The sequence below is a fragment of the Ptychodera flava genome, chromosome 18, assembly GCF_041260155.1.
Source record: "Ptychodera flava strain L36383 chromosome 18, AS_Pfla_20210202, whole genome shotgun sequence".
Classification (NCBI taxonomy): Eukaryota; Metazoa; Hemichordata; class Enteropneusta; family Ptychoderidae; genus Ptychodera; species Ptychodera flava.
In genome coordinates this window covers 32,446,076-32,472,821 of record NC_091945.1, presented here as the reverse complement: position 1 = coordinate 32,472,821, position 26,746 = coordinate 32,446,076, and the positions used below count along the sequence as shown (strand labels likewise).

Here is a 26,746-nt window from a genome sequence, read left to right as displayed (position 1 = left end):
CCCATACTCTGCACATCCCCAGTGTTGTAAACTTTTTTTTGATTCTCCAGCGCAACATCTGCAATTTAGTCTTCACCGTCATGCACACTTTGATGTGGCCCGCTATGGGAACTTAGTATCAGCTCCTGAATAGCCAATTGCTTGTCAGTAATCGCATTGTGACAAGAGTCAGAGTCTGGTGCCAAGTCGCTCCTTTCAGCCGTGCCTTTTGTAGCCAGAGTGTCCACAATGAGCAGGATGTACTTTAGTGTCAAAGGTCAAAGGTTAAGTACAGCTTGTCACTTATCTCAGGGCCTATTTAAAAAACAACAACACAGGACTAGAATGCATGGTTTTGTAGCCGTGCCATCAATAAGGCCTCATTTTATTACCACTTACCGCGTATCAACGGTGTACGTACAATGAGTAGCCCAGTCACGGTGTGAACTGTGTCACTAGTTTTTTGTCGGAAGAGTCAGACCAAAATAGAATGGTGCTCCGCTAACATATCCATCCAGAGTTTTAGGGTCATGTTGGGGTCACAGTCAGTTCTTCTGCATTTGTTTGTACTGCTAACAGTTTATCCGTCCAGGACATACATTATTTCCTACTTCAAACTTTCTGTCATGAACACAAAGACCAGATGATTTCTTTCTTGCTGTGTACAGTGTAAAGGTTCTTTTGAAATCAAAACTATATGCAGTCAGCTGTGTGTAGATTTAACTCCTTAAATCTTATACTTTTCCAAATTACCAATGCAAGGAACATTAAATTACCAGTGTTTCAAATCAATAGAGATCATATGTCCCCCCTTTTCTTTCCAGATATGTACTGACTGACAAATGTAGCACAGTACATCAACTGTGCTCTGAAGGATTTTAATGACAATGAAAAAATGTGAATATTTGGACAGTTGAACCCAAATCTCTTCAAAATGTAATAATATCAGGGCTTTAACCACACCATTTGTGACACGTTTCAAATGAAGCTCTCCAGGATCAAATGAAGTTTTACCAATCTTTCTATTATGATTATCATGAAGTCTCAAGAACATTAACTGTTTATAAAGTATACACAAAAAAGTATGTAACATGTTCACTTATCTACATAGGTGGAAACATTTTGTAAAATGTCTTTTGTCTGGATATTTTCTGTTTGTTAAAAATGTTCTAACCTATAACCATGGTCAGAGGTGTAAATCTTATGAATATGGAATTATGGAAGTCTGAAATATTATGTTGACTAAAACATAAGTGGTCCAGATTTCAGGTTTTTAAAATCATTCTTTTGATCATAAATGAACGATATCTAAATGTTATTGTCTTACATGGCATTCTGGCTGACAATTGACAAAGTACATATAGTTCAGTAAATTTGAATTCAGCATGTATTAAACTTTTTAATGACATGTGTTGGAATTTTTTGTATGAGAGACGGAAATATGAGGACCTTATGATATATAATGAGTATAGCACAATTCATTGTGATTGTAGCCAGATTGATCAAGACACAACAGGTGGAATTCCTAAGACTCTTAAATCCCTCTTGAGATGCAGTGCTGTGGTTTTCCCAATCTGCATTGGGGCATCTTGAGCGTGTGATTAGATTACATGTAGATCTGAGCATGCTCACTGAGTGAGGGTCAGTCTAGTGTGTGTGATGCGGATCAACTTCCATGAGACGTAAAATTCTTATTAAGAGGGCCACCTTAAGTCTTCTCCAATCAATTCTGATTGAATCTATTCTGTATGGTAATATTCCAGGTCTTCTTGAGCGGTTACACTTCCATGTTCCTTCTGTGCAGGTTTGCTCCACAAACCGGCAGTATTATTGTATTCTATATTCGTCAATTCTCCTCATGGTCTCTGTCCATCAATATCAAATCCTCCCCCTCCCAGCACACCCTTTTGCATTCTATTCAAGCGTTTTTTGCATTACAACTGGACTGACGTCTTGTGCACAGCAGTTTGCTTTCATTCTGTGCTGCAACAGAAGAGTAAGGTGAATGAGACAGCAAATTGCAAAAGCCGTTTGTGAAATATGATGCCTTTCTCAATAACCTTGTCAATTGACATTGGTTGCTAGGACTGTAGGCCTCCTGCAGTTTTGGCGCTATCATTACCAACACAGTTTTCTATAAATGATACACTTGAATTGACTTGACATTGTCTGGTTAATACAAAAAAAAACCAAGAAAAAGATGGTACGGAATTATAACATCACACTACAAATTGTCATTACCAATACTCAGTGTTTTACTGTGGTTCCCAATCACCATGGTTCCTAACTAAGGAGATTAAAATGAGGATTTATTACACAATGCAACTACTATGTAAGACAGTGTCTAACACACCCTGCATGGCTTTAATATCAAACCAAAATTAAAACTTGTATTAGACAATTCAATGGCAAGGTATCTATACGCCTTTGACTTCAAGCAGAGATATTTTGGGTTTGCACCTAGATCATTATTTGAACTTTCTCTTCAGAAGTTGATTTACCAGTGAAAGAAAAGTAAGAAAAACTACAGAGTAAGTGGCATTGATATTGTAGACGTAGTACTACTATGTCAGAATTACTGACTGACAAATAGATGTTTGAGGTAGTATAATTACTGAATCCATATTACTGAACTAACTGAAGACACCTCCACCATTGTAATCTTCACGGCTCATCATGACAGGAAATTGATTCAACAAGTAACTAAATAAACGAACTAATTAGGAGAGAGAAAACATGTAAATAAACTTGTTTTATCAAGTGATAACCCTTGATTGCAATCAGTTCCAGCATGGTGGGGAAATTTCTTCACTGAATACAAAATAAACAGAAATAATTAAGGCAAAGAAAACTCTAAAATAAACATATCTGTGATAATGAAGGGTACACTACCAGTGAGTCACAACCAAAGACTGAATGAATGATTCCCTGTATAGAGCAACATACACAGAGACATCGATGTGAAAATTTGATATGATATTAATAGCTTTAATTGATGTACGACAGTCACTGATTCTGGTTTGCATGGCAACTAAGATTATATTCGTCTTGCATTTCTTTTATTTAGCAATGCTCAGTAATAATTTGTTGTTTGAATTGGGTCATGTTACGCGTCATTTGAATATTGACAATTTGGCAGACAAGTACACTATTTGAATATCAATACATCATGAGACACTAACTTTGGATGTAAATACATCTAAAGCAGGTTCCTGAGTGGAAGCCAAGAAAATGAAAAGACACTGAATTGATGGTTCTGAAGTGAGCGTAAATATGGCGTATGGATTCAGTGCATTAGCTTTAGTTTGGATTTGTTTCTTGACATATAGTGTAAATATCTTTCAATTATTGGGACATTTTGTGAAGATGGAGTACGAAGGAGACCAGTGTTAGGATCTCTCTGACTGAGGAGACGAATGGTCAGCCAGTCGTATGGTTGCTTTACTTTGAATTGAGTCTTGATGGAGTTTTATCTACAATCAACTCATGAAATTCTCCAGTTGCATCTTACCAGCATGCACTGTGGTGTGTATGTTGTCCTATTTTCATAGGAACACTGAAATGGCATGTGTAAATTTATAGTTAAAACATCCGTAATACGTTTGATGCTGTTCCATAAATAAATTTCCTATGATCTGCTGTTCAAATGTAACTGAAAAAACTGGCCAATGCTGAGATACAGTCCCAGTGAGAATATTACAATTTACACGTATAACATCAGGCATTCTAAGTCACCATTGATATGTGTATGATATTGCCATTCAGAACTAATCACAAAAATATCAAATAATGTGAAAATACTTTTAGTAGCTTTGCCAAATTTTCATGTCATTAAATTTCCATTCGCTTTCAGATTCTTTAAATTCACAAAAGATCAGTAGTGTCATTGAAGGGAACTTCAACGAAGAGTAATAGTAATTCGTTTGTGTAATCCATCATCAGTAATTTATTTTGTGAGAAGAAGAAGATTATTGTTGTGTTTTTTGCGTTTTTTTCATACATTCATATTTGAAGTGTTGACTACGTGTAATGATAAATGATATTGGTAATGTGTTTTAAAGCCAATCAAAAGTGAGCAATAAACGATTAAAGACGATAATAGACTTTATCGTATTTCACGTATTTCCAATAATTTTATTGCCCAGATATATCATATTGTAAAAGCAAGTCCTTGAGGCCTGTCGTTAAAAAGGAGACCGGCATGTCGTATACGTTTATGGCGCATTCATTGTCGGCAGGATGAGGATGTAACGTGGTTGATACGCCCGTTGCCCGCATACAGAGATCCGACTGCAATTAGAAATCAGTGCATGTTGTATTACAGGTCTAATCAAGGTGTTGACATTTACATGAAATACTCCACGTAACATGTTTCCGTATATACCGCCTGTCTAGCTCAAGTGACAGCTGACATGTTAGCCTACACAAACCTTCATGTTGACAAGTTTGCTTATTGCTAATTCTGTACTTCTACCCTTTTGCCAGCACTTAGCATATTTCAGCTGTTAGCGTAGATGCGTGTCAGTGTTCAGCAAACATGTCACTGCTACGGAGTTTAAAAACTATTACAAGTACTTCCACTCTCCAGTTGGCATATGAAATTATCTCCGGCCCATTGCCCCCCAAGAACAATGACGGTATTCATTTTCAAATTGCACTGAAAACCACGCAGAGTCTGTTGTAGGTTCAGACAATAATACAAAGAATAGGGATGACCCCAAATCATTACGTATTTGACAATTTTAAATTTTGAATGGTTTCTCTAATAATTTTGAGTAAAATTAAATAGCATATGGGAAAATGTTTTACAATTTTTCGCAGCTGTTATAGAGTAGGTTAAGGCTAATCATAGCAACACATGTACGTATAATACTTGGCAAAGATTGATTTAAATATACTTGACAACAAGTTAAGCTTTCAATTAACATTGACTGTATATGTTTGTGTACAGACTGTATGTTCATGTCAGCATGGATTTAGTATACGTAAATGGATGTGTGTATGAATTTTTAAAAAATGTCAAATGTGAAATGTTTGCGTTGCTGTAGTTGAAGTGTCTGCCATATTATGACATAGGACTCTCTGATTATGACAGCCTTTTGAATCAATAAATTGTAGTCATAATTTACGAGTATTTGTTTGGAAGTTATTGTACATGTATGTATGTTTGTTGAAGCATTCATGCATGTGTGCTTGGGAACTTCTTTGCTTCCTTGTTGTGTCATCAGTTGGGTGTGACCATAGTTGAATTGAACAACAGTGTGGTTGTACTTGATATTTCATATTTACTCTTTTGAACTTTAGATCACTTCTATTAAAATTTAACTCTTTATGTAGTCTAGTATCACAAAAGAAATACTATGATAAAATTCAATAAAATGCAGAAAATTGAAATTTACCAGAGAAATTTAGATTTAAAATTCTGTTTTTCCAAACATTGCTATGTACAAGCTGCTATGATTGTGAACATGCAGTTGTTTTTGTGTAGCAGTGAACGCATAGCAAACCATTTCACCCCAGGACAAAGTGTGATAGTCCACCAATACTGATGAAAACAATGGGTTGCAACCAAAGCATGTCGGTGATAAGGGGTGAAGAGTGGCTGATTGCCTGTCATGTCCTTGTGGCTTTGAAGTTGGAACACTCTGCTCACGTAAATTGTGTAAAGTTTAGCTGTCAGAGGTATGCTTTTACTAAGGTCCCTATTACAGACTGCCATTCCTCTTTGCATAATATTTGGACAGTTATGTTGAATTAAAGTTCAAAAGTTGGTGTTCATCCTTTCATACCTCTCAAGTGGCACAGTCCTATTGTTTGCAACAGTACAACCGGACCTATATAGTTAGATAGAGGGGTGATAGCTATGAAAGACACTTTGACTGAGAAACATCTATGATCATTGATAGTGTCACTCCATTGTACAACAGCATGTTCATCATTCCGATCCATTGTCAGATGGAATTCCATATTTGTATCAAGTCAGTTGTAAGTAATCACAGAATAAACCCTAGCACCATTCTATCAAAGTTTTCCGAGTAAAACAGCATTAACAAATTGTCTTGAAAAAGTGTTACTAAGTGTGAGAGAGTGCTCAACCTGATAAAAAGTTTTAAAAACCAGTTTTGAAACAATAAATTATTTTTGTGAAGGGGTGTCATCATTACCCATTTGGTGCATCAATCTGACTTCATTTTATTTTACAGTATTTCTTTAGTTGACTGCTTTCAGCAGAACATAAATTTTGTTTAAACGAGTGTCTGTTTGTTAATTGTTTCCTACAGTAAATGAACTAGAAATGCAATAGAATTCAAATCATCAAGCAGTAGTCAGAAATAATGGACTGAGTGTGTCTTTCAAATCATTGAATGTTTGCTGTGAGTGCTGGCAGTGGCAAAAACAAGATTTGTTGATGGGGGTCGACAAAAAACTTGACAAAATAAGCCAATTGTACAGGTTGAATTCCATGGTTTTACTATAGCCAAGAATGAAATAGTCTATCCATTGTTTGAGGGCATTGTTTTGCTGTCTGGTGTGAGGCTTGCAGACAGCCCTCCAAATACTTTGCAACAAAACAAGATTTAGTTCACACGCTGTTTGGTGTGTACCCTTTCTCTGTTGGCATTTTGTTGCTAATTTTGTCAGACTGGGTTCACCTGTAAACAGCCGCGTCAGCACCTTCAGCTGTGTTGACCATTGATCATGTATAAGTGAGCTGGATGAAGAGACCACATTGTCTTCTGGCCTACCTTTTGTCTTTTTACGACTGATCAACAGGGCCATGTGAAATCTAGAAAGTATGTGCCAGTGCTTGATGTTTCAGCCGGTATTCTCGGATAATGCAGTCATGAGCAACACTACCTGCCTCAGTCGTTTCACAAAATAAGTGAAGAAAAATAACAAAAATAATTTATCTTTCCTATTCAGTCAGGAATATCTTCATTGATAAGTTTATTTTGTGAGTCTTGTTGGAAATCCGGTCTTCAGTTGGGGTTTGAACCCACAACATATGGCATCCAGTCACCTAGCGGAGAAGGAACAGACAGAACCGCTCGACCAAATCCCCACTCTCAAAAAAGAGTGGTTCAATAACCGGGCTAAGTTGTAACATTTTTCTGACGGCGACTTCTCCACATGTTGTTAAGTTCATGAAGCACTCACGCTCGCACACTCAACTATCACACATCGCACACAAACTTTATCGAAGCAATATTAAATTTTACTTTGACAGTTATCAAGAATTACATCCTTTACCTTTATCATGTAAACTCAAAAAGCAACATATCTTACAAATCAACAGCTTTTCCTTCGATGATATTGTCTTTTTTTGCTCAAGCTTGTCTAGGTTTATGTTTTCCCTACAAGAGTTGGTTAAAATTACATATGGATGATAAGTTTTCAACAGTATTTATGATGCAGAATATTCAGTGCATTTTTGGTTGTTTTTTTGTCAATGAAAGCTGATGTATTTCATTGTCATTTTTTTTGTGCTCCTTCAACATCTTGCCAAAGTATTGGGATGAAATCTTTGATTTGTGATCAAGCCACTGTCACCAGTGACTGAATGTTGGTATTATGGAGCTATCAGGGATTTGCTAAAAGTGTATGAAAGGGCCAATAGCCGTAACTTTCCATGATTTTATTTCACAGTGTTTGTTTTTAATATCAATTACAGTTTCTTGTTCTACTCCCCTAAAGCATATTAAAATATTCAGTTCGTCCATTCAGCCTGTGCTTGTGTAGGCTGCATTGTTATTGTCGACAAGTGAAATCTGGTCTGGACTAGAATTGAAATGTAAACAGTAACAGTGTATTTTACAGGTATACAAATTGTGTTGACAAGCTAAGTAGTAGGTATTTCAACATGCTTTAGGCAGTAGAACAAGAACTTTGCAATTGACATACAAAACAAAAATAGTGAAAAAATTATCAAAAATTACAGCTATTGACCAATAATTTTTGGTTATGACTACATTGTCATCAATATTATGTTTTTGATTCTGGTCCTCTGTCACCTTTTTAATTTGTCCACCTGTCTATACAATGTAACAGCGTCCTGATTGAGCAAGCCCTGTTACCATGTCTCATGCTGCCTGTCCATTTCATTTCTGGAATCCATGCACAAACTACAGAGCATCAATCTCTGCATTTGTGTTTTTACAGAGCAACTGACTCAAGGGTTTGCAGGCGGTACAGTACCTTGTTTCAATATACTCTAAATTTCATGCCTTGCTGGCTAGTAAACTTTGCATTAGATCTACACTGGGAAAATTTATATGTTCGTGTATGTAGGGACTTGTTCCCTGAATTTGAATTACAATGTATAGGATACCATTAGCTGTGGCTTTGCATGCCCAATGTATTTGTAAAGACAAGCCGGGAGAAAATGTAATCAACACACTAAGTGCTGAATTTTTTCTGGTTTTTTTTCCCTGACGCAAATGTCTATTTGTATAGCCGTGTATCAGAGTTGATTCCTTCATTTAGAATCAGTGCTGGAACCTAGTCTTGGTTATTAGTCGGAGACAGAACCCAAGGCAAAGCTTTTCATCAGCTTATCTGCGCCTTTTATGAGAACAGCTAGCATGCCTGTGTAACATCAAATTAAACATGCTCCAGCCATTCACAATAACTCTTTCTTAGTTAGAAACCAAGGCCGACGGTTTTCCGGCTTTGTGCAGGATCCTACCTGTTGTTGTCGACTTGAAGCTGCCACAGTATAACATAATCTATAGTGTTTCAGAATGTGGAAATATTGTCAGTGATAAGAATGAACAGGGAGACAACATGTCTTAACCTTTGTTTTAAGACCAGACAGAATACCACAGATAATGTCCTTTTAGTCCTTGCTTTGTGCCTTTGTTTTCTGTCTGCACCATCTTGTCTGTCATTAACAATAATTAACTGTAATTAAGTAAATGATTTGGGGGGATCGTGGGAGACAGGATGGTGTGATCTGCCTTGGAAAATCTCTGGGTCCCAGCCAGTATCCATCTACCCATATAATTGAGTGAGGATAAATATTTACCCCAAGTTAGTGTAGGTAATTAGTGGGTTGAAGACATGCCTTGTAGACTAATAGGATTCATGTAGGAACAATGCCAGTGTTTTGCAAACCCCCGGCTGTTGCATTGAAGGAGAGTGTGGGAGCAGGTCTTTGATGCTGGGGGGATGGTAATTGCTTGAAAAAGAAGGTAATTGACACGTACTTTAGCTGAAAATTCAGAGTCTCTCAAACTCATATTCCCATGTCATTTTGCATGGAGACAGATAATTGAGGAACTCCTGTGTTCACAGTACAATAAATGACAGATAACAAAGGGAATTTTTTTTCAGTGTGTGACAATAGGTGTACTTGTAAATTTACAGTAAAGCAGGTATGATTGATATGGGTTGGTGGACATGTGTACAGTTTCTGTGTGTATGCTTCAGATTATATTCATTGTACCGAAGAGTAAACATTTGAACTCTTTTTCCTTTTTTGTTATCTGAAAGTGTACTTACATATAAATCTTTTTTTTTTCAAAACAGACAATAGCTCTTCTAGTCAGGGAAATATGTTTAAGATATGGCTTCCTTGGTTGGTTAATCTGCAAAGCCAGTTTGGCCGGAACTTTTTTTGCGACATTCACAACTGTATCCATTCACAGTCATTGTAAGGCCATTGTCAGTTTTCACTTTTAACACCTGTATGAGGTGTTCTATTTTGTGTTTGACCTTTTTTCTGGATTTTACTGAGTTGAATTGTTTTTTTTTGACAAAATTTAACCTACCAAAGTGACAGCTTCACCAGCCGGAAAACTTGCAAAGAATGATGGGGGATAACTTAAAGCTTATGTATCATTTTAAAGCTCCATTAGCTGTTGATTTATTTTCTTATAGTTATTGGTATGCTTGTTTCTAAAATACAACTGTAGGTCAACTCACAAAGTCATATCAAAATGACCCTTGTTCAACTTTGGTTATCACAGACTGTGAAAGTGAAATGTCTTGTGTTATTGTGGATATAAACTGAATTTTATTCATTAGACTGCAATCTGTTGTCAACAGTAACTTTCCATGTTTTAGCAGTGCATCACATTAAAGGGCAAGAAGCTGTAACTTTTGACAATTTTTTCACTATTTTTGTTTTGTATATCAATTGCAAGTTCTTGTTCTAATCCCCCAAGCATGTTGAAACACCAACCATTCAGCTTGTCAACACGACGTCTGTACTGTACACGTATAGTGCACTGTTATTGTTCACATTTGAATTCTAGTCCGGATCAGAATTCACTTGTCAGCAATAACAATGCAGTCTTCACGTGTACAGGGTGAGCTGACAAGCTCAACACTTGTGTCCTAACATGCTTTGGGGAGTAGAACAATAAACTGTTGTTGACACAAAAAACAAAACTAAAGTCATCCGCAGTTACAGTTACTGCTTTTAATACTTTCTGAAAAGAAGAATAAAAATGTTTTTTTTTTTGGCTTGTAATGTAATTGCAATGAAAATATTATCCAAAGTAACAGCCATTATCTGTTTAGTTGTTCTTTCTATGGCATTTTAGACATTTATAATGTAGCGAGGGAAGCGGGGTGCTCCTTTATTGCAATTTCTATTTCATCATTACTTAGGGAAAGATGATGAGTTTCTGCAATACAAGACGTGAAAACAATATTCTTGTTAATGTTTTATATAGTGCCTCTAGGCAGGATTAGCCAGCATGTGTGTGATCAAAGCTGGAATATTCTGTCGTCTCATTTTACATTTCATATTAGCAGTATGCACAGAACTGCTGTGAGTGGTGGGTAAAAAGTATGGGCTGAAATCGAGGTGGATTGTGATGCTGTTGTCAAGTTTGGTGATGGGCTTATACACTGAAATGTGCCTTTACTGTTCGTTCTTGAAGTGATAATATCGGTAGTACTGTAGTGATTTTGTTAGGCAGAATAATTTGTACAGATGTCTGGGTACATACAGTCACAATGCTTGAAATGTGCAAAGCATTTTCTGAATGAAATTTCTGTGGCATAAATGCCTGGGGGTGCAAAACACTGTGGTTAGTGATATTGCATATCGTTTTGAGAGTAAAACGTCTCTGTGCATGTGTTTCTTTTTTTTTCAGGTTGACATTGCACCAGAGCAAGGAAAACCAGATGATGACACATCGCAAGAACTTAGTGAAGTGAAAAAGAGGGTTTTGGCGGTAGCGCAGTCGTTTGAAAAGAAAGCAGAGGAGGAGAAGGCCCAGGCAGAGGCAGCCTGGGTGTCACCATCAGCTAAAGTACAGGTAATGCAAAGTGGTAGATGATCTCACTGTGTGTATGTTTGGGTGTATATGTGTCAGCGTGTGTGTATGTATGTGAGGTACCCAGTAGAGGGGGTGTATTACACCGTGTAGGTGTCATTATCAGATAAAGTACAGGTAATGCAAATTTTTTTATGATCTTACTGTGTGTATCTGTATGTGTATATGTATAAGCATGTGTATGTGAGGAACCAGGCAGAGGCAGTGTAGGTTGTCACCATTGGATAAAGTACCAGTTAATGCAATATTTTTGAAGATCTCACTATGTGTATCTGTATGTGTGATTGTCAGGGTGTATGTGTGTGTGATGTAATCTGTACAGTGCATGAGAATCCACCCTCTGCCTGTCTGTCAGTTTATCAGGTCATATCCTATTGTTTCTCTCACTGTCAGTCTATCTGTTTGTATGTCTATCTTCCCGATATTGTCCCAGACAAAGGGACGATAACTGTAAATGATAATATTTTCATGATTTTTGTTCTAGAAAAGAGTACATTTGTTGTTCTATTCCCACAACCATGTAGATAATTGAATTATAAGCCCTGTCAACACAATGTATTGTTTACAATATGCCATGTTATTGTTGACAAATTAATTCTTGTCTGGACTGAAATTTAGTTATCAACACTACCATTGGATGTTACACACATATAACTTGTGTTGGCAAGTTGAACAGTAGGACTTTCTGTGTTATTTTGGTCGGGACTGCAACAAGAAACTGCAAACAACTAAAAAGAAAAAATAGAAAAAAAATACTGAAATAGACACTTTAGGTTAAAGCTAATATAGCTTCTACACACCCCATTGTTTTGTGAACTTTGTCAAGCTGAAAAACAAAAGAGTTTTTCATCTCAAACTGAGCATTTCAAATAATTGTTTTTTTTGTTGATTCTATAAATCAAAAATATACATAGATTGTCATTACTGTACAGCTTGTGTCCCTCTCTTTTTCTGCTCTAGTAATTCTGTAACCCCATTTATTTTGGTTAGGTCCAAATATAGCATGCTAAACAATAGGAACAGACAGGGGTTCAGGATTGAAAGGGTTGTAGAGGGTTTGATAAAAGCATGTTACTGGAATATGTGATCTTTGATCATGGAAGTTGAATTCCTCCACAATTTGTTTTCAGAGTGAAGAGGATGGTGCAGATGATGAGTCTGTGTCCTCCACAGTAACCGTGGTTACGGTAAGTGTCTGAAACATTTTTGATCTACAGTGATGACACGGTGTCAAAACATGACCCATTCAGCCAGTAACACAAACACAGATTGTGTAAGTTGTTGTATCAAGTTTGGACCTGACATGTGTTTATATACAATTAAAGCATCAATGCATTCACTCAACAGGGTGGCAAGTGTTAACCCAAACATTCAAAAAAAGAAAAAAAAAGAAAAAAGCGGGAATGAAAACCACCTGCACTACATTTAAGACAATAACGTTCATGAACAATTTTGATACCAGCCGGACATTAACAAAGTCCAATATCTCACCTGATGTACCATTTTCACCTGGATCTTTCTGTACTCTTGTTTAAACTTTCTTTTCTAGGTTTCTGCGTATTTTACCGAAAATATGATATCTAAATACTTTACATAGTTGTTGCAACTTTTCCATGGCTGGGCCCCCTGATGCAGCTGCTTTGATCATACTGTTTTGAGTTAGGTCAATGGTTTCAGTATGTAATATAATAACATTATCGTCCACTGTGGTCCATGAGACTGTGAATCTTGTTGCCATGGTTATTGTAATATCTCAAGTCAATTTTGGTAATTAATCAGCTTCTACAATTGTTCCCTTTTTCTCTTCACTCAAAATAGTATATATATATATATATATATATATATATATATATATATATATATATATATATATATATATATATATATATATATATATATATATATATATATATATATATATATATAGTCTGAGAAGTACATCTGTGTGTTTGTGTGTGTATGTGTGTTGCAACATTCGTAATTGATGAAGCTGGCCGGTTTTACCATATTTTGAATTTTCAGAATTCATTCAGTGCGCGTGATAAAAACATATTGTGTCGCCAGTTTTACAAATTACATCTGCTGTAAAACTATCGTTATAATGGCCAACAAGCTAATACACAAGCTTGTTTCGTGTCGTACATACCATACTCGCAATTACACGATTTGCATGTCATGATTGGGTGATGCTGCTGATAACATATTTATTATTATTAATACGCGAAAATATCAGAGCTGATTAGCGGTAGCCGAGTCATATCATCAATGTCAAGATATGTGAGTACAAGATATAAAAGAGTTGATTAGCAACAAGACGGTTGAAGTCTCCGTGGACCCGTTTCAGGTCAACTTTGCTTGTGTCGGTTTCTGCAGTAGCCTTTCTCTAATTCCACTTGGCAAGTTTAATGATGTAGTTAAGGCCGGGCTAGTATTTCAAATGATCAACGTGTGACATTTGCTGCAGTAAAATGTCTGCAAGATGGTTTTTCTCAAATAAAACAAACAATAATGTATAGATTGCCGATAAAACTCCCGAATGAAAATCCATTTCTGAAAAATTAGGGATGCTTTTCTAGGTCAGAGCATTCTTTAAAAAATGTGAGTGATAGAAATGTCTTTGTTTTGTGTTATGACCATATGGCTGGGGACTCATTACTCTTTCTCTTTAATGTACTTTTCTTTTATGATCGCAATTTTTATTTCATGTTTGTTGAATGAGGAGACAAGTCTCAGGAACTGCGCCAAGATTAATCAATCTTTTCATTTTCAACAACTTCACACAAAAGTGTGAGTAGAATCATCAATGTGAGGTCACCGATGATTTGCGAAAGAGACAGCACTGTATGGTGCGGAGCAGCGGGGAGGAGAAAGTGTGATTGTGTTGAGCGGAATAAGGGGGGGGGGGGGGGGGGTGTCAGGGCACAAAGACTACTGGTCTGGTGTATCTGTACAACCTTGTGCTGTTGACATTTTCTCATATCTGGATAGGACTGCCATTCCTATCATTCTGACCCCTGTATCAATATCCTTTCCTACTGTCTGCAGAAAGATTAATTAGCACAGACGTTGGGTGTTGCTGACACCAAAAGCCTGGCAAATAATGTCACCAAAATTACCGGACTTAAATCATCGTGTTTGACAGAAGCGTTATTGGTGCAACTGATGAAAAGGGATTTGGCCACAAAGCCATGTGGCTCCAGTTTGAAATGAATACTTTAAGACGGCGGCAGTTTGCAAAGGCCAAAGTGAAGTCGACTAATCCTCATGAATGTAATCCTATAAATAGACTAGAGTGGTAGAATTTGTTAGTCCGTGCTTAAGACTATTCATTGTATCATAACAAATCCGTCATTTTCATGCACCAACATCAGAAAATAAATAGTACTTAAAGTTTGACCGATGACTCTTGAAAGAGACAAACTCGGTGACATTTGGCTTGCAGATCTTGCCCTACATACTAGAATTACATTTATATAGCCTCTTATGAGTGCTGTGAGAAGAACAGTAGGGAAACCAATCTGTGTGGTATTCTAGATATATTTATCTTGATGTAGATATGTCATGTATGTGTGTATGTATGTTTGTGTATGTATGTATGTATGTATGTATGTATTTATGTGTATGTATGGATACATGTAGGTATGTTCATATGTCTGAATACATCCGTAGTATACTTTTTGTATATGTGTGTGTAGATGTACCAGTATGTACATATGTCTGTACGTCTGTACATAGATATATGTATGTTACATGTATGTATGTATGAAAGTGTATACTTGTATATATATTTATGTATGTATGTATATGTATATGTATATTTATATGTATATGTATATATGTATGTGTATTTGTGTTTTTTTGTATACATTTTGCAAACACATGTATAGATGTATAAATACATACGTACATACATACACATATATAAATACATACACACATACATACACATACACACACACATACATACATACACACATACATAATGGTATATACCTAGACAGATACACACATATACATACACATAGATACAAATGTATACTGAAGTGTTCATAAGTTTGTTAATGTTATTGCCTGGTTTGTTTTCACTTTCTTTGAGGTTGTGGTCAGATATCATGCATTTATAGATGCATGTGTCATTTTCTAGTTCACCAAAAATATACTCATTTTAGCACTTTTATTCATATTGCAGAATATAAATTAAAAATTTGCTGAAAAAATTACATTTAATGGCAAATAGAATGAAAACATCTGAAACCCAAACTCACATTACTATTTTTTTCCACGTCTAATACAAATGCTTTGTAATGCAAATGTACCCAATATTTCTGAAACACAGCCCCTCTCAACAATCAGGAAGTGATATTATTAGAAAATGTGCGTCTGCAACAAATCATATTTGGTGAACCTGATTTTTAAGTTACGGAGGAAATCAATGTTACTGGTGACTGAATTTCAATAAAATGTAATGTTAACATAATAAAAACATCATTTATATTGCAAGAGCCAACTGAACTTAAGTACTATTTTTTACTCGGTGAAAATATTTGGACAGAAAAATATCATACTGAGTGCCTACGAGATCAGGTTGCTCTATTTATGTAATGTATATGTCTCATTTCAAGATCAATAATTTCTATCGATTGAGTTTAATAATATCTTAGCATTTGATTGTTTTTCAGTAAAATGATATTTTTTCTGAAAAAAGGCAAATATCCGCATATTCAAATCTGTTGCTTGTCTTACGGAGTGATCCTTTCTCGTGCTAATGAAACTGACATAGCTGTCTTATGAGTGGCTGAATGTTAAAGTGGAGGGCAGTGCTGTAAATGTAGGTTTATATGTTTGCTATTGTATGTGTGTGAAAGTACATGATGTATGCATGCATGCATGCATGCTAGGAACAGATGCAGCAAATGTCATACGTTATATACAGCATGACTTGTGTCAGGGGCAATATTTTAGCTGCCTGTCAAAGTGCGACTTTCGCCAGTGAGACGGGCTTGAGATCACGGGCTTGTCATTTACAAGATTAATTCACCAATTTGCTGGCTCCAAAGCCACGGTACTCCTTAACGCCATCTCTCAAATTTTTAATTTCCTTTTTTATTTGGACTGGCATTTTAGTGAAAACAATCCTTGCAATACAAACTAAACCATGTCCCCTCACCAGTGTGTTGCTGTTCCACAACCAGTGCTAGCTTTCAGGCTGTCTGAGGTTTCACTGACTTCTGTTCCGCCACAAGAATTGATGTAATGGGACAATAACATCATCAAGAACATGTTTTCAGTTCAGTGAAAATCTTAAAAAGTCAACTCAAGCGGAACTGCCTAGTCAGTGTTAGAGGGCAGGCAGAATGTTGGTATCATTGTTGAGCATGTTCAAAAGTGTTACAACAAAGTAGAAGTTGAATTTATGTAGATTTATTGAATTTATGATCTTGAATTTATGTAAATCAAGAAGATTTCACTTGCCAGACATTAGTAAGATAAGATAAGTATTGAGATTCGATTTCGATTTGGTTGATTGACCTAATTATGATGAACTGAAGCTATAAAACTGGATATAGTCACAATAATCTTTACAGACCTTGCCATTATATTATAACGGTTATAAGATTACCCATTATGAGTTTATATCATCTTGCAAAAAATTTCTCTCCTGCACATGCTGTTGCAAAGTGCCTGTCAACTCAACAAAGTCAGATGAAAGGACATTTCTAGAATGGTGTCATTGGCTTAGTGTACTGCAAACTTCAAAAAGTGGAAAATTGAAAGGATATGATTAGACGGCAAATTTTTGTTCTGTGAAACTCCCATTGCTTTCCCTCCACTTCCCCCCGCTTCCCTCACCCCAGAAATTCTTCCGAGGCAGTCATGAATTTTATCCTGTATCTGTTGACTAGGGTCATGGTATCACTTTTTCCTCCCTTCACACTCATACTTTTGTTCCAAGGCAGCTGTTGTTCCGTCTCAAAATGTCACTGTCTATTAAATTGTTAATGGTGTACTCCGATGCTCAAATTCCAATGACCCTGGCCTTTGAGCACATGGAGCAACCCAATTATTCCTTTTAATGTGCGACATGGTGGAAATTCTTGTATGTGACATTAGCTTTATTTTGGCACCATTCCATTCATTAGTGGCTGATTTTCCGGACAAAATCATACTTATGTTCTGATTGCAAACAATTATTATGTATGTTTAGTCAGTGAAACTAAAGACGCTGTATTTCGTCGTGTTTGGAGGATAAAATGATAGTGTGTCAGCTAACCTTCTAACTTCCCAAATTAGAATACAGATTATCAAAGAAATGAAAAGTCTTAAAAAAGAAGTACCAGTGACAGATATGGATGAGTCTGTATGTGGTATGTATGTGTAACACAGATGCTGAGCTCTTTGGATGAAAAAAAAAATTACTGGGTTGTCTAAGCAGTAATAAAAACATCATCCGGAAACATAACATGTTTTAAAACAAAAGTAAGAGACGTCGTGGCAATTTCAGACATAGTTTAACTGATATATAGAGGTATTGGAGTGAATAAAAGTTGAATTGAAAGCATGAAGTGGAATTTATAGTGTCTGGTCTTTCAAGCAGTTTTGTTGAGGTTGTCTTGGTTGGAAACTTGAAATTTATCATTCCATTTATGGAAGCAGAATTTTGTGACACATTGCTTGTGTTTAGCATTGCCACTCTATGGACAAGCAGGCACCAACCCATGGGCTGCATCTGTCTCCATGTCACGTCAGCCAATATGTTGCTTTCTGTATTTGAACAGGTCCATCACCAGTTTGATATTTTTCAGTACTCACACCATTCAAAGGATTGTGTCTGTCTTTTACCAACCCAAGGGCTATCTCTGTTTCCATATGCTACCGACTCAAGAACCATATGGATTTTTACCGCCACCCCAAGGGATGTGCGTTTGTCAATGACCTTTACGTGTGAGACAGGGACTACGACTATGACATAAAACTTGTATTTAAATCTTATCCATATGTGTTGTTCGCCTTCTCACAAAAGAACTGTCATATTTTATTACAATATTCTGTGAAACATACAGCAGTGCCTTTTTCTCAATGAAAGCAGATAGCCAATGAACTGTTTTATCACTGTAATAAATGTTGAACCAGCAAAAAAAAACCACCACAAGCTGAAATGTGACAGAAGGTTTTTGCTTTTTTGTTTCATTGTTGTCAGTATTTGTGAAAAAAAAAATGACTTGGCAAGTGATTTATAGATGAGGTAAAATTTTAAAATTTATTTTTTTTCGTGAATTTTGGTCAGGGCTATTTTTAATAATTACAACGTGTCTCTGTGAAAAGAAATAATATGATGGATTCCCAATGGCTATCTTAAGAAATTTACTTATCAAATAACTTAGCTATATTATGTCAAAAAATCTTGTGAAATTTTTTACAAGAAACTAATTTGTTGGACCCAACACACACACAAACGCACACACACACCACATACATACACATATATATACACACACACATATATACACACACACACACACACACACACACACACACACACACATATACATATATATATATATATATATATATATATATATGTATATAGATTTGAACTTACAAAAAATAAACCATTAAACTGATTATCTATACATTTGGTAGGTAATAATGCGGTCAGATAAGTCAATAAAATGCCTATTCCATTGACTCAGTGAAGTTAGTCCTTAAATATGTATTATGTAAAAGTGCTTGCTCTGGTGATTTTTTTCACAAATGGTAAACTATCAAACAAGATTGGTGGAATAGTTAGTCTGCACTGAAAATCAATTGAATGTCACTTAGAAGTGACTCTTAAGAAATTGCCATGAGTATAGTGTTTAAATTCAAACAGTATACGAGTACTCACATGTACACATGTAGGTATTGTAGCCTGACAAAATATTGGTGCTTGGCTTGATTTTTGTGGACATACTTGTTAGCGTTATGGTTGTCGTTAGGTCTCCCAGCTCCAACAGCAGTGCTCCCCATGCTATTCGTGTAATTTTTATAACCAAGTTATAAACACAAAATGAATCCATCAGTAGGGCTTAGTGGCCAGTAAAAACCAAATGATCTTGTTTATAGTGTATTTAAGAGGCTCTCCGTTTCCTCAGAATTGGTGACTTTTGGTCACTCTGGGGTCTCCTCTTACTTTTTATAGTCTGTGGTGGGGGTTTTCAAGGCGGCATCTTACATACTTTTCAAGAATGTGGCCGTGTTTTACCTATCAAGTTTTTCCCCGTATACATGTTTGGAATTTATTGGACATGCCTGAAAGTGATTTGATACAGCGATTTGAAAAAACTGTTAACGCTTTTGCTTACTTAGGAGTGGTGAGTTCTTGTGCTGAACAACTGACCCCAGCTGTAACATGGTTCTCATTATTTTGGCCTGATTTTGAAATGTATCAGGCAGCGTTGGGTTTGACGAGAGCAGAGACGTGTCAATAAATATTTCAAATAATTTTTTTTTTTTTTTTGGGGGGGGGGGTGTTGATAGTAAAATTAAAGATATAAAAGTCACATTTTGTTAGTACTTATGTAATCAGCTGATATGTAGAGGTCACTGAAGGTCATTCTGGACTGCCCAAAAAGATACAGTGTTTCCACCCTGCTGTGGTTAACACTTCTGTACATAGCTTACCAATGTCCCACCAGGTGCCCACAACACGGTAAGAAACCCTTGATCATTGCCACAGTTGTTTAGATCCGCATCACACAAAGAAACCAATCAATAATTAATCCTTCCTAGGGTCTGAGACACATTGTTGTCTTATGTCAGATCAAATTAACTGTTCCTTCATTGAACAAAAAAAAGACTGGCCGTTGTCCACCAGCGCTGAATAGACAAGGTGGTGTGGGAAGAAATTCTTGGATAACTGGTGTCTCTATTCAGCGGAACATCCCCAACTTTGATAGTGGAATTCCATCAATACCATATATTGATGGCATACTTGAGCTTTGATATAGCTAGGAACGCTTTTTTCCCATTCTATTGTTGAACACTTGATATTAGTCAAAAGGAAAGGTATTGTTGTTGTAAGATGGATTTTTTTAGACGGAAAGAAAGAAAAATAGCGAAAAAAAGATGGAATTTTGTCTCATGATTATATACCTGCAAAGATGAGGAGAAGTTTTGCACAGAGCAAAATTGATTTCATTTGACTCGCACAACATCGCTAATAATGAGTCTATATTGTATGACAGTGTGTACTTTCTATGGTGTATCTAGGTCGGCTAATCTCCTATCTAGCCCAAATCAATGTAATAATAGTCCCACCATAGCCTCCTTTCATCATCCTAGATTCCTGCTGTAATCAACACTTTATTGTGCACACATACAATATTATAGTTATCAACTTTGCAGTCGTACAACAGCGGCCGTATTAAGTGCGTACATTTCTTGTCACTGCTGTAGTTCTGTGTTAATTACACTTATTATGATGGAGCATGTACGTGTTTATTCTTTCCCTCCCTTCTCTGCTTCCATACTTTGTATTTATCCGTTATGAAGTGAATTCGATTTCTCCCACGCCCCACAGGAATTTCTCCTGTTTGTTGCTGTTGAAATCCAGTATATTCATCGCATGTGTATTTTTCCATGCATTACATTGACACGGGTTATTCATGATATCCGGCTTGACAAGTGTGTTTGTGCGGACTTCTTTGACAGTTTTCAGCTCAATTCCCCCCAACTCAATCCCATTTCTACTCCCAAGTGTTGGTTCATCTAAGCTGCTGAAATTGGAAAACATTCTTTGATACGTATTTTATGAATACATTTCACCGGTACCACCTGCCTGATCAAATTAGCCTCACATGCTTTGATGGCCGGTCTGCGCTTGTCCAGCGTTTTTCAGTACATATGTACGCTGTCTGTTCAGTACCTCAGTGTCTTCTAACAGTGCATTGTATTTAACATATACATGTACTTGTAGTTACACATGTGGACAATAAAATTCACTGAAACATGAATTTTCCCAAATATGAAAGTTGCTGGTGAAACATTCATTATGGAATAGAAGATGTTTTTTTCTTTAAACTTTCATATAATTAAAATTAATTTGCATTTTTTCCTATCAGACAAACTTTTTAAATATTTTACACGCCACTACCCCCATTTTTTCTCATTTCAATTTACTTTGGTAGTTGATGGATGTTTGCAGTATCATGCTTAGAACAGTGATTCTCAATACGGTGTGTGTGTGCAACTTTCAAAGAATACATACAAAGAGTCTAGTCTTTGTATAAATTTACCTTTGTCACAAGTATTGTTCCTACTGTGATCGCGTTTCATTTTATTAGATTCTCTCTTTTTTCTTCCCCCCCTCCTGTTTTTCCACCAATGTAAAGTCTTATTTGCTCTTTTGTATCTGGAGGTCAAAGGTGAGGAGTCAAACCAGGCAGACATAAAAGAATGTGGAAATGAAGACCAGCTGCAGGTTTCATTGCTAATTTACAACTCCTTGTACTTCTCTCTCAACTCTTCCTATCATTTGTTATCATTGTATTTCCTTTCCCACTTTGTCCGTAATACAGCCTTTCTCCTCTGACAAAATAAACTGTCCTTTGATGTCCGGAATGTGTGTATGATCCGAATGTAATGTCGCTGGTTCCCTTAATCCATCATCTTTAGCTTCAGCATGTAATCCTGATGTTTTGATGAACTCACAAGGTCTGGTTTTCACACCATAACATTTTTATTTTTTTTTCCAGTGAATATAAACGGGGTTGCCTAAGGATAAAAATTTTTTGCTGGAGTAACCCTAGTTATGCTAACACTTAGTAATCCCAGCGTTAAGATGATTTTTTTTAGGTTTTACCTTTTGACACAGTTACCGCATGCATTAACACTGTATCCTTGAGGAGCTTGGATGTATCTGATTATGAAAACCATGTGCCTGGGATTTTTTAACTAGCTCTTGGTGTCATGCATGTAAAACATGGTCAGATTGGCATGATAATCCAGCCACAGTATTAACTGCCTTGGTTGGGTATTTTTTGAAACTTTTTTATTTTGCTTGCTCTTTGAAACTGTCATCACACGGCAGATGCATCGTGAAATCAGTCATGTTAATTCTGTTTCAGAGTAAGTTAACAAGTTCACTTAAAAAAAAAACAAGTTGAACATATATTCCTTTGTAGCAGGACAACACTAGCGATGTCATTGAAATCGGAGTTGATGGCAGTGAAGGTTCTGAGCCACCTTCTGTCTCTTCCAGCGAGAAACAGCAAAATGTTAATGCTGAGGTAACACAATGTGTACGTAAAAAACGCTTCTTTCTCTTGCTAATCCAACCTGCATGACTTTACAAATAACATGTTCAGAACCCCGTAACAGTAACAAAAATCATCCAGTTTGATTATTAAGAAAAAATATTCACCGTTCTGTTTTCTTTTAATTTTGCCAGCTGAATGAGAATGAAAAGAAGTGGATGTTGGAAGCATCAGAAGGAAATGCTCCGATGCTGGCGTCCCTCCTGGTGAACGAACCAAACCTCTACAAACAAAAGGTAAGTATATGCTCACTTGCATAGCGCCAAGCTGGCCAAACTCTCCATACAGCCCAATAACGATGACACTGAACAGCAGTCCCGCGGTCCTCCAGCTCCAGTTGTATTCGGAACCGGGGAGAAAATTGAATACTGGATGTCGCTTTGGGGAGTGATTGAAGGCAAATCTTAGGGTGGAAAGTGATTTTTTTGTCAAGATGTATTGACACACAGATCCATTTTAGTGGCAGTGAAGCCCGGGGCTAGTATGGAGGTTAATTCGTATTACATTAGGCAGATGCTTTCTTTTGGAGATCTCAAATGAGAAAACAATGATTACAAAGATTAATTGCTTTCCTCTAGAAGTACCTTAGGCATAGAAGAGATAATGATTGTAAAGTAGTCCTCTATTTCTCCCTGGTGGACTGGTGTAATTTGTTTGATCATCAGAGAACAAGTGCAAAAGTTCTCCCTTCCCGCGTTTCTCTGCTCATGCTGCAAGTTTAGCATGTGGCGATGGCTTCACCATCTGTCCATTGTTGCCCTGACTGTCTCACCCTGGATTGAAAGAAAAAAAAAATCCCTAATGTTCTGCAACCTCTAACATGAAGTGTGCTAGCCATGGCAGGTGTCCAAATGTTTGTGGTTTAGGTGTCTAGCAAAATAGTTAACAACACTGCTAATTTGACTGCGAAAGGGAAGAGATCATGAAAGGGAAACGTGTTCAAAAAACCCCATGCATATGAAATTAGCGTAAGCCGTTTAATAAAGATCTGTAATTAGGTGAGGGCGATGGATAATTATCGGGGGCCACTCTGAAGACTGCCAACTGGTAAACAGGTATTTTCAGTGCCCACCTGTGTATGAACAATTAGAAATACAAACTGCCCCTGTTGCAGGACACACAACTGATCAATTGGGTTTAAAGACAAATGAAATTGATCCCCCTACTCCAACCCGCAATCAGCAAGCAGTTGCTAATTCAGGGGTAATTAGAATGACATCAGAGCGGAGCCGTGATGCAATCACTTAGGAATGCAGCTATGAAATTATTGATGAAGTTAGTGCCCTGTAATCTGGTAATTTTGATTCACTCTCCCCACTACATGTTTCACTTCAAAAGGAACCGAGTAGGAGACAAAGACAAGGAAAGGAATGTCGGTATTGATTAGACGAGATCCCGAGTCCAATATTTGTGACAGACTTTTTGCCGACTGAGCTGGGTGTTTTTTTTTCTTTCTGCTGCAATCCCGATATTGTTGTTGGGTGTTAGTTAAGGCAGTTCAATTTTGAAGTGAATGGAAAGCTAATTGAAAGATGAAGTAATACCCAATAATGAGCATGCCTGCCTGCATGAGGGTTAGAGCCTAGCATGTAATTTGCCCAATTCCCAAGATGAGTGCCAATAATAAACCCCGGTGATAGCTACTTCACATGGGACCATCTATAGATACTCCCGCCAAACTTATTTATGCATTCTAATTGATTGTCAGTAAATTCAAAGTTTTCCTTTTCACAACGCGTATTTCAAGCGGAAGTCTGGTCCGTTTAGCGCGCTCACTCCCTCTCATGCCATTTCTCTAACTGTGGTGGTGGATGTGTATGCGCGATCAGTGCAGGCAGTGTTTGTGTATTTTTGTCAAGTCATCCGTCAGTGTCAGACACATATTTAACTAAATATTTAATGTGCTCCAGTCTTTTCTTGAAAAGAGAAAAAAACAATTTAGCAGGAGGAAGACAGACCCTGTAGACTTCCTCGGTCAAACAAACAATATGTATATTTTTATTATTAATGTTAGCTTTTTATAAGTCCTGAACATGGAAGGTAAATGAAAATGTTTTAAGAGCTGAAGAGATATTTGAGTGATTGAAATATTGGGTTATGGTACCATTAGACGGCAATGAAGCCGATATGGGAGTGAGCAAACTAGGCACACGTTGCTAATGACAACCCCTGTCAGAAAGGGCAAACGCAAAACGATGAAATATGGTAATGTATAAATGTCATCTTATTTAATGAGACAAAGTGGGATTGGTTTTACGGAGATAATATAGAGATAATATAGATTTACTTGAATCATATTGAGTAATATAAGCGTAGGTGAGACTCGGAATTAGTTCTTTGACCAGACGCCAAATATTTTGACCTAAGCGTATGATCCCTAGAAAAAAATTGGGGGAAAAAACAAGAGGAAATGGGAGGATGAGGAGAAATAAAAAAGGATGGACAGTGAGGATGAAATACGGGCGAGTTCTGTTGGCAAGTGATTATTGAATGAAAAGAGTATCAGTTGAGAAATATGTTTCAATAGAGACTGTGTGTGTACACATTTTAATCACAAATACTGTGAGTAGATTGTAAGTAGATGTACCAGCAGAGTAGGCAAGTCTATTCGTCAAGATTTATTGGCCCTGTATTTGAATATGCGATGACCTCTTGTTTGGAACTCACGTGTCTTTGGTAGAAATCACCGGGGCCAAGCACCATTGTCATGCAGTGTAAACCACTATGTGTGTACCCAGGATTGCTGGTGTGACTCCAAGCTTTAACAAAACATTCAAATTTTGTCTGTGGGTGTTTAGCAAAACTGACTATACTTATATTTTATTTCTTCACACTGACTGAACTTCGGGGAAAGTTTAATTTTTGAACGAAAACAATTTTAATGGAGCATGAATATGCTTGCTCTGTGATTCAGGCTGTGGTATACATCAAAGGGGGCTCCTGACTTTTGAAAGCTAACTGAATTGGAATACTGTTAGCTCAGCGTGCACATGGTGAATTGCTTTCATCATCATAACCGTGTGATAACTTACACCCATGAAATGTTTACTGCACCTGATGTGAAAGATTGTTTCATGCGAAAAACAGGAAAAAAAACAAAAAATCACCATTTACAGTGGATGCGGGTCGTTTTTTTTTTTTCAGAAAAACCAAACATCACTCAAGTGACTTTTGGTGGTGGTCAGTGTTGAATAGCAAGCTGCCACTACGTTGCCGACGGCATGGTAGCAGTGGTTTATACCGTGTTTGAGTGGGCATGAATGTGACAATTACAATTTATACTGATGCTTTGATACGCTGTAGCGCAAATTATGTCGGCTCTATTATCTGAACAAAGAGTGTCATTCTGTCGCGATGTACTTTGGTTAGTCAGTATTGATAATGAAAAAAAAAAGAATCTCTTGAAATATTAAATTATGGTACTGGAGTACAATGGGAATACCTTTGTGAGTACGTTATGTAGTGAAATATTAATTTCTCTCACATCAAATTGTGTAATTTGTTGAGGGTCTGTCTCACAATGCCGTGTAATTCCCTTATTGTACATCTGGTGTGGCAAGGACACCATTTTGTGTCACAAAATAGTATTGCAAAAAATTTGAAAAAGAATGTGGTTGAGTCATAGTTAAATATTCAGAGTTATGGACCTGTACGGGATAATATTTATTTAAGTGTACCGTAAATGTATAAAAGGTGATGATATCGATAGATACATGCGGTTATAGTTTTCATCGTATTTGTACATTCTCAGAGTTGGCATAAGTAAAATAGAGACAGTTGCTGACTTTTTGCGTCTTCGGCCGAGAGGTAGTGTTTATTTCAATCACATGACCTCAGAGTGTGCTGTGTCATCTTTGCATATGCAATCGTCCAAGGAAGTCAATTGCCATATACCGGTATCCCCAGTTGGCATTCTGAAATATCAGATATGAATATCAAAAACTCTCATATTCGTCTTGATAGGTTGAAATGAACGGTTCCTGCTAAGAAGATGACATGATACCCAGAAATTGATGGGGTTAGATCATATCATTTATGTTGCAGTTGGAACTTATAAAAATTGATAGCTGTTTTTGAAAAAAAGAAAATCTGCCTCTTTATACCATTACTCGTTAGGAATATTACATCCTTGTAAGAATGGTTTTGTTAAAGTGTGATCATGCTTTTAATACTACTTCTAATTTT

General features: G+C 36.7%; 1 protein-coding gene across 9 annotated transcripts in view; it reads left to right on the top strand.

Annotated features, from left to right (window-relative positions):
- LOC139117410 (ankyrin repeat domain-containing protein SOWAHC-like) overlaps positions 1-26,746 on the top strand; it is a 74,459-nt gene that overhangs the window by 8,338 nt on the left and 39,375 nt on the right. For 3 of the 9 annotated variants that reach the window (XR_011548529.1, XM_070680501.1, XM_070680505.1), the window contains exons 4-8: positions 11,085-11,249; positions 12,398-12,454; positions 21,664-21,726; positions 22,430-22,546; positions 22,696-22,797. Coding sequence is in view for 6 of the 9 variants with exons in the window: in XM_070680501.1 (XP_070536602.1) it covers positions 11,085-11,249; positions 12,398-12,454; positions 21,664-21,726; positions 22,430-22,546; positions 22,696-22,797 (504 nt within the window). In the remaining 3 variants the exon portion in view is untranslated. The remainder of the gene's footprint in view (positions 1-11,084; positions 11,250-12,397; positions 12,455-21,663; positions 21,727-22,429; positions 22,547-22,695; positions 22,798-26,746) is intronic. The other 6 variants (XR_011548531.1, XM_070680504.1, XM_070680506.1 and 3 more) reach the window with 3 other exon arrangements.